Raw genomic sequence first — 9350 nt, 5'->3', positions numbered from 1 at the left:
AAATACATAAATATTAAACTCTATTAATATTAAGTTCAACTCGTCTACACTGCAAGATAGATCAAAACTAAAATATGAGGAGAAGAATCATAATTGTTAAAGAGTTTCTTTGCTATATGTCATAATCTTCCTTCGGTACTAGAGTATTTAGACCTATATTACTATTATTAATATTTGGGGGGTAAATACACATTCTATATGTTAATATCATTCATGTGTCTAAAAAAAGACCGAAGTGGAGAAATAGAGCTCAAAGCTTTGAGCTTAACGAGCCGCTGGTTGAAGCCTCTTTCATTCAGCTATGCATAACAGTGTAACATTAGAGTGGTTAGGTTTAGTCACTGTCGCCCCACGGTCCCAACACAACGTGCCCATCTTTCATTCTTCACTCTCAATATTTTCTTTTTTCATAAAACAATAAAATTCCATACATTATTTAAAGTTCTTATATTTTTCACATAAAATAGTATAAATACATTTCATGTCCGATCAGATTAGTTCCCAGAGGACACGAATCTATGACTCTTTCAAGCACAAACCATTGATATATCGACACATGCACAAGGTCAAAACATAGTATCACATTACCTTGTCTTTTCCTTTGGAGTTTTGTGTTTTTCTCTCATTGCGTGGCATAAGCAGCATGTGGCTACGCTGAAAGCAAGATCAAAATTTTATCACCACGTGGCACTAATTGAACTAATTTCGTAGTTAATTAAATTTAAAACACTGATTCGTGGGGACAACATTTTTTGGCCTACGTTTCTTGATATTCTTAAAAGTCTGTTTTGCATTATTGACACGTAATTTGTTGCCTTTCATTTAATGGGTACTTAACATTCCATATATTTCACATTTTATTTTTTCCATATCATTCTATTTGTTTGTTTTAGAAATTCAAGTTATATTTGTACATTATTTTTCAACAAAACCCTTAAATAGCGTCAAACTTTTTGTATCAGATTTTTCTTAAACATAAAAGATATTAAAATGCTGTTGTTGTAATTTAGGGTTTTATAATATTGAATAGACCAAACTTGTAAAAATATAAACAAAAATGAATTTTTTGGTTAAATTGTTAATTTCTATGTAAATTTATAAAGTTAATTGAGTAAATATAGTTAACTTTTGTTGTTGTTTGTTTAGTCTAATGGAAGTGATGGCATTACTTTTAGCAAATCTAGGAATCGAGTTTTGGGTGATGTGGCTCCATAAAATTAATATGTTAAATACAAATTAACACTTTACCTAATGTCCTTATATTAGTATTAATATTCATATGTTCATATAATTTAGGTGATTATTGAATAATTTGAAACTTTGCTAGATAAGGTTGATCAAACTTGGATTGAGAGATTTTAAAACCCTAATCCCCATTTTTCCTTACCTTCACCTGTAATTAAAACCTTTTATCTTATTCATCTTATGAATTATTAGATGATTTTTTTGGATGGACGATCATCTTGATGTGCTTCCATTGAGGTAAGGACAGTTTTACCAATGAAAATGAACATGCATGGGGTATTAGTTTTGAGAATGGTAAAGATTAATCAAATTCAAATATAAGTTAGTCCAAATAATTTATTCTATAGACAAAAGTTATTACAAATGATAACATAATAATGATTGAAATAATAACTAACCAAATAATACATGAATTATAAATAAATTCAGATAAAATGAATCTAACTAAATCCTAGATAGTATAATTCTATGTCAATCTAAATATACTCCAAACACGTGATACTCTTAACAAAATTCAACAATAAGAAGAATGTATGTCTTCTTGTCGTTTTATCATTTTCCTACTGCTTTCCCATTTCCTAAAGTTTCAAGCATAATCATGACAAGCTAACTCATTTGTCATCGACATAATATGTGGTCCAATTTTTGGGGAAACAGGTGTACTATACATATAATATCGGGCTCTAATATATCATCGTAAGGAAGACCGGAGCTTCAGAAGAAAGAGAATTAATTGTGATTAAGATAGTTAGGGAAAAAGACAGCGTCCATATGATTACTATTTTGTTGTTATTAAGGTTTGGCTACGTATGGTGAAAAAATAACCATTCTGTTGCTTGAGAGTGTCAGTGAAGGATTACAAGCACATTTCAAACAAGTTTGCAATTAAACTAAGCTGCTTACATAGGCTTTGGAAAGTTAGGTAGTCTTGGGTTGATAAGATGGCAAAAAATGTATACTTTTATATTGAATGGTGTTGAGTGATAACAAGATTAATTTTAAATATTGAATTAACCATAGTTGTAAATATATAAGCAAAAACGAAGTTTTTTTTGTAAAATGTTTATTCTAGATATGTAGTCCATTGATTAAATTTTGGGTAAATTGTTAAGTTATATCCGTTCCTTCATGGATCACAAGATGGCCCACACCTAAGCCCAAGTCTGACACTTGGATTCTCAATGGGCTCAGTTGGACTCCAAGGGACTTGAAGATTAATGTTGTTGTAAATCTCTAGGATACACCAGTTTCTCAACTTGGAGGAGTTTTAAAATTCTAATAAATATGTACTCTCAGTATAGAGATTTATATACAATTATTATATCATCTACAATTCATTTGAATCACTGTTTTTTGAAGAGTTAATAATAATTAAATATGAATGATGGAAGATGCAACAACAATGTATAAAACTCATACACTATTAATCCATACATTTTTTCATCTAGTTTTAAAATGACAAAAGCCCAGAGGATTAAAACATAGTCTACATGAAAAACTGGAAAAATTTCATGTGTTTAATTATGTGAATCGCAATGCCAGAATTCCATTGTTTAAGGCAATAGTCATGAACCAGAAATTGTGAGGGGCCAACCAGTGTGTTTGGTACTAGATAGCTAAAAAACTAGTTATAGGTGGAAAGTTAGGTAGAGTTATAAGACATTCGATGGCTAAAAATTAATGCGTTTGACTAAGAAAAATTTAATAAAATTAAATGATTAACTAGTTGCCAAGTAAGTTATAAATCACTATAATTAATTTATCAAATTAGAATAGTACTATTATTTCTCTCTTACCAACCAAGACTATTGTAGCCTCTTTCAAATAAAAATAGTAAGGTGAAATTACAAACATATTCTAATTAACACTACTTGCATTTGAAGACTAGGTTGAAAATGTTTTACACGTCCCTCCCTGTCCTTTTGTACAGTAATTTCAAATTTAGAAGAAATAATGATAAACTAACACATGTCGCAATCTCACCCGTTTACTTGATCCAATGGCTCAAGATTGCTATGTTATCGGGGACTTGGAAGAGTGATGATGTTGATAAATATTAGAGATTTAGGCTTTTTATCATTTTACTGTTTTGCCCTTAAGTCAATATCTTTGGTTTTTCCTTTAGTCTTCTTGTTTGATGCTCTTCATATAAATACCCTACTATTGGAACTGATTCAGTTTGATAAATTCAAAGCAGTTTTCTCTCTTCTCTTTCAATTTCTCTCAACCTAAATCTCTATTCATCACAGTTACGGTTATCTCATATGATATCATTTGAGCCAATGGATTCCTCCGCCGCCATTCCTGGTTCAACACCGTTAGTTTCTTCTCCACCATCGTCTGGTCCGCTGCAATCCGCTTCAACTTCTCTTGTTCTTCCTTCTCCTTCGATGAAGCTTACTGAACATAATTTCTTAGTGTGGCGTCACTTCATGGTTGCGACGCTCACTTCCAATCGCGCTAATCGATTTGTTGACGGAACCAACATTCCTCATGGTTTTTCTCTCCGATGATGATCAGTTGATCAATTGAATCAATTCTGCATATTTGCGCTGGGAGGAGCAAGATCAAGCGATCTTCTGCTGGATTCTCAATTCTCTTTCTGAAAGCCTTCAACCACGTGTTGTTGGATGTACTCACTCAGCTTCGGTCTATAACACAAGGTTCGTCCTCTATTGCTGCTTATTTTCTCAGAATCAAAAATCTTGTGGATGCTCTAGTGTTTATCGGTGCTCCTATTTCTACATCGGAACACATTGACTACATTCTTGACGGTCTCAATGAGGAATTTCAACCGGTTATTACCTCTATTGAGAGTCAAGATAATCTACCAACACTTCACAGTCTTGAATCATTTCTATTAACATTTGAATCTCGTCTTGAGAAGAATAAATCGAAAGTGCTTTCTGATGCATTATCCGCTAATGTTACTGCTATTCCATCGCCATCACCTGGTCATGTCTCATCCAAGCAATGTTCCAATCTCTCTCCATCGTTGGTAAATTTTCCTTCGAAACAGGATTTTGGATATAATTTTTCTTCGGGTACTTTTGGTGGTGTTGGTGGACCTCGGGGAGGTCGTAATCTGCGTAGAGGTGGTCGCCTGAGAGGTGGTAGAAGTTATCAGCGCTCTCCTCCGCCATATTGTGACTTTTGCAACCGTCTTGGTCATGATATCACCACATGCTACTATGCTCCTTATGGTTATGGTGGTAATTCGGTGTATGCTCCAAGGCCTCACTCACATCATTTTGCTTCTGGAGGATCTTCCTATCCCGGGCCACGTTATCAGTGGTCTGAATTTCCTGATGGGCCTCACAAGTCTCAAGCCCACTATTATACTGAGCCTCACTATACTTCACGTGATAACTATTATCCTGCATGTGACTTCAGTTATGCTCCTCAAACTCGGTTTGGACCTTCACTTCTAAGACCAGGCCCGAATTCTCATCCCTCAGCTCCTCCTTCTGGTCGGAATTCTTCTCATCCTTATGACACCTTTGCTATGACAGCTGATATGGGACTGCATAGTGACAAACCTGCTATCTGGTATCCTAATTCTGGAGCAACAAATTATAGCACTGTCAATGCGGGTTTCATTCACGAACCAACAGAACACTTTGGTCCTGAACACATCTTTATGGGTAATGGTCAAGGTATTTCAATTCATGCTACTGGAAACTCTACTTTCTCTTCTTCTTCTAATCCTAGTCTCTCTTTATCTTTTACTAATCTTCTTCATGTTCCTCATATCACTAAGAATCTCATTAGTGTATCTCAATTCACTAAAGATAACAAGTGTTATTTTGATTTTCATCCTAACGAGTGTTTTGTTAAATCTCATGATGCTAATCAGATTCCTCTTCGAGGAACACTCACAAAGGAAGGGCTTTATGCTTTTCATTCACTTGTACCCAGTTCTATTCCCTGTTGTTCTCTACTTTCACACAACAATTTAATTGATTTAGAATCTACTATTGCAAATAATTCTGTCCTTATTGCTAGTTCTATTCCTAGTGATAATGTGCCTATTGCTAATATTGTTTTACCTAGTATTTTTCATCTTTGGCATTGTCGTCTTGGTCATCCCCATGAGACCATAGTTCACAATGTCCTCAAACAGTGTAATATTCCTCGTGCAAATAAAACCATTTTAGATTTTTGCTCGTCTTGCCGCTTAGGTAAAGCTCATAGGTTACGTGCTCCTTGTTCCACCACTGTTTATTCTTCCATTTTTGATCTTGTCTTTGTTGATCTTTGGGGACCTTCTCCTTATTATTTGAAATCTGGTTTTCGTTATTATTTGTCAGTTGTGGATGCCTTTTCCAAACATACATGGATATTCTTGTTGAAAGAAAAGTCTGATACACTGTCTATGTTTCAGTACTTCATTAAGTATGTCAATACTCAATTTCATAAGACTATTAAAGTTGTTCAGAGTGATTTTGGAGGGGAATTTAGACCCTTTACTTCTCTATTAATCACTCTAGGCATAGTTCATAGGCTTTCCTGTCCTTACACACATCATCAACACGGGACAATTGAAAGAAAACACAGGCATATAGTTGAGACATGACTTACTCTCCTTGCTCATGCTCATTTACCCCTAACCTATTAGGAATATGCCTTCACAACCTCTGTTTATCTTATAAACAGAATGCCCACTATTGTCTTAAATAACATCTCTCCTTATTAGATGTTATATGGTACTAAACCTGACTATACTTTCCTCAAGGTATTTAGTTGTGCTTGTTTCCCTCTTCTACGACCTTATAACAGTCATAAACTCAACTTTATGAGTCAAGAATGTGTTTTTCTTGGGTATTCCACTTAGCACAAGGGTTACAAGTGTTTGTCCCCTATTGGTAGAATCTACATCTCTAAGGATGTCACTTTCAATGAATCCTCCTTTCCTTTTCTCAATCAGTCTACCTTCTTGTCTAAATATTCCAATTCTTCACACTCATCATCTTCAATTCCTGTCAATTTCTTTCCAATTAATTCTGATATTTTGCATGTTGACAACTCTTCCTCACAACCTCCTCTTCTTAACCCATTGCCTACTGTTTCCCCTTCTAATACCTCTATTTCTTCACATTCAACTTTCAACTCTTCACAACATATCATTAATCCTTCAACATCACCATACATTCCGTCACCCACCACTGTTCCTATACACTTGTCCCCCACTAATGCTGAATTTTCCTTAGCCCCTCTTTTACCCCATGTTACTACTCATCCTATGCAAACCAGATCGAAATCTGGTATTTTTAAACCAAAAGTTCTTCTCACCCATTCAGCTCCATCCACTGCCAAAGTTGCCCTAGCTGATCCCATCTGGAACCAAGCAATGCAAGATGAGTATAATGCATTGCTTGCCTTAGGAACTTAGACTCTTGTCCCTTTGCCTCCTCACAAACAACCAATAGGATCCAAGTGGGTTTTTAGGATGAAGGAAAATCCTGATGGTTATATTCTTAAGCACAAAGCTTGACTTGTTGCCATGGGATTTCATCAAAAGATGGGTGTTGATTACACATAGACTTTTTCTCCAGTTGTTAAATCTGTCACCATTCGGGTTCTTTTAACCGTAACATTAACTCATGCGTGGCCTCTTGAACAACTGGATATAAATAATGCCTTTCTCAATGGAGTTCTGAATGAAGAGGTATATATGAAACAACCTACTGGATTTCAAAGTCATGATAAGACTCTGGTTTGCAAACTCAACAAAGCTATATATGGTCTCAAACAAGCACCCAGACAATGGTTTGAAAAATTGAAATCCACTCTTGTCACTCTTGGCTTCATAGTTTGTAGATGTAACAACCTTTTTTCCATTCACACTTCCACCACTTACAAACTATTTGTTCTGGTCTATATGGATGATATAATTGTCACTGGTTCATCAACAACTCATGTTCACAAGGTTATTGATGCTCTCAGTTCAACCTTTGCTTTAAAGAAGTTAGGAAAACTTGACTATTTTCTTGGCATTGAAGTCAAGCATCTCAACAATGGCCAAACCTGTTAATGCTCCTATGACCAGCAACTGTAAATTGTCCAAAGTTGGTGATGAACCTGTTAGTGATCCTACCTTATATAGGTCTATTGTGGGTGCCTTGCAATATGCTACGGTTACTAGACCAGACATTGCATATAGTGTCAAAAAAGTATGTCAATTTCTCAGCAATCCTCTTAACTCACACTGGGTTGCCGTTAAAAGGATTCTTTGGTACCTTCAAGGCACTACTTCTTTTGGTTTGCATCTTCAGAAGACTGCCATATGAAAGCCTATCACTATTACCACTTTCTGTGATGTTGATTGGGCGTCTGATGTAGATGATAGAAAGTCCATCTCTAGAGCTTGTATTTTTCTTGGTCCCAATCTTATTACTTGGTGGTCTAAAAAGCAAACCACAATTTCTAGATCAAGCACTGAAGCTGAATATAGAAGTTTGGCTCTAGCAGCTCAAGAAATTATGTGGGTTGAGTCTCTCCTTAAGGAACTACAATTTGCTTTCTACACTCCCACTATTTACTGTTACAATCTTAGCACAGTCTCCATGTCTTATAATCCGGTTCTTCACTACAAAACCAAGCATATTGAACTTGATCTTTATTTTATTTGTGACAAAATTTAGAACAAAACTTTGATTGTAAAGCACATTCCTTCAACTCTTCAAACTGCTGATGTGCTCACTAAACCTCTTTCTAGTGACAAATTTTTAGGCTTCAGACAACAACTTCAAGTCAAAGATTTCTTCAGACTCTCTAACATAGAACAAAGTTCTTCATCTTCAGGGGGTTATATTAGAGATTAGGCTTTATATATTTATCATTTTACTGTTTTGTCCTTAAGTTAGTGTCTTTGGCTTTTCCCTTAATCTTCTTGTTTGTTGCTCTTCATATAAATACCCTACTATTGGAACTATCGTAACTATTGTAACTGATTCAGTCAATGGCTAACTTAGGACCACCGGATTACTATAGAAGCAAATGTAATCTAAATAATAATAAGGATCTAGCAGCAATTGAGGAATGGATATGCATAACAAAAAGAAAGATAAACTAATGATGGATTACCAAGTAGCCAACATTTTGTAGAGCAAAAATCATAAGAGATATAATGTGCTGGATTGCATGTACTTCTAACTCCATGAGCCAAACACTATAAATATGTCAGCAAAGAAACTTATCTTGTTGCTGCTCTCATAATGCTAAAGCTGAACCATACATCTTAATAGTTTTTCAGGCCTGTAAGTAATATTCATAACAACTCCTTAAAATATCATCAGAAAGAAAATGACAAATTAACCCTGGATGCTTTAGACATGATGAGCCAATTGCAAGAAAAGTTATCTCCAATAATCTTGAAGTTATTAATCAGTGAGTCAAGTTTTTTTTAAAACAAATACACAATTTAAGAAAAGATTTTTTATGCATAATCCTAGAGGGGGGATTTGCAATTTATCATTTGCAGTCAATCCTTATTAAATGATAAATAAAATACACGGAATATGAGAAGAGGAAGACCTGACTAAAAGATTGTCTTGTCTCTCTTTACAAGTAATCTGCCTTTTTCTCTGCTCAAACAGTAATGAAAGATTCAAACATTAATGAAAAGGCTGTTTCATAATAAATAAGTTGCTGATTTTCATATTGAGAAAGATGCTCAATGGAATTAATGCATAGAGAAAAAGCTGCATGTATCAAATAACTACGTATCTATCTCAGCTCTGCCACATTGAAGCAATGGTCAAAAGGAAGCTTGATTTGCAAGGACAAGGAGCGCTAGAGGTAGAAAAGAGGCAATTCAATTCTAAGTTAGGTTTCAAATTTTGAATTTAGTAATTCAGTTCATGCATGTTAATGAGCATAGTAATTCAACTAATCAATTGAGTTCATCTATGCTTGCAGATTCATTACATAATTACATTTTAGACATACCTGCATGGATTTGATGCATAATATGGCTTTGACACATTTTAGACATACCTCCAAATAAATCATAACATTCTCCAAATAAACCAGTGTAATATCTTGTGTAAATTTCCCATAGAGAAATCTATTTAAAAAAATATTGTGGTTTACTGTAATTTTGC

At 34.7% G+C, this 9350-nt stretch overlaps 2 protein-coding genes across 2 annotated transcripts; both read left to right on the top strand.

The window, feature by feature from the left end:
• Window positions 3528-5821, top strand: LOC109359665. Its single transcript, XM_019604362.1, has 2 exons — window positions 3528-3741; window positions 3855-5821. The coding sequence occupies exons 1-2, from the start codon at window positions 3528-3530 to the stop codon at window positions 5819-5821; spliced, it is 2181 nt and encodes a 726-aa protein (XP_019459907.1).
• On the top strand, window positions 7263-8069 carry LOC109359664 (uncharacterized mitochondrial protein AtMg00810-like). The gene is made up of 3 exons (XM_019604360.1): window positions 7263-7506; window positions 7588-7826; window positions 7890-8069. The coding sequence occupies exons 1-3, from the start codon at window positions 7263-7265 to the stop codon at window positions 8067-8069; spliced, it is 663 nt and encodes a 220-aa protein (XP_019459905.1).

This window comes from Lupinus angustifolius, chromosome LG11 (assembly GCF_001865875.1).
Source record: "Lupinus angustifolius cultivar Tanjil chromosome LG11, LupAngTanjil_v1.0, whole genome shotgun sequence".
NCBI classification, from domain to species: Eukaryota; Viridiplantae; Streptophyta; class Magnoliopsida; order Fabales; family Fabaceae; genus Lupinus; species Lupinus angustifolius.
The sequence above is the reverse complement of the archived record's forward strand: the minus strand, read 5'-3'. Positions and strand labels throughout refer to the sequence as shown.

Excerpts from the sequence above, each read along its gene's own strand:
- LOC109359665 (XM_019604362.1), top strand. The coding sequence starts at position 3,528 with ATGGATTCCTCCGCCGCCATTCCTGGTTCAACACCGTTAGTTTCTTCT. Across the intron at positions 3,742-3,854 it reads CGGAACCAACATTCCTCATG|CCTTCAACCACGTGTTGTTG; the intron begins GTTTTTCTCTCC and ends TCTTTCTGAAAG.
- LOC109359664 (XM_019604360.1), top strand. The coding sequence starts at position 7,263 with ATGGCCAAACCTGTTAATGCTCCTATGACCAGCAACTGTAAATTGTCC. Across the intron at positions 7,507-7,587 it reads TCAAGGCACTACTTCTTTTG|ATGATAGAAAGTCCATCTCT; the intron begins GTTTGCATCTTC and ends CGTCTGATGTAG. Across the intron at positions 7,827-7,889 it reads TCTCCATGTCTTATAATCCG|AACAAAACTTTGATTGTAAA; the intron begins GTTCTTCACTAC and ends GACAAAATTTAG.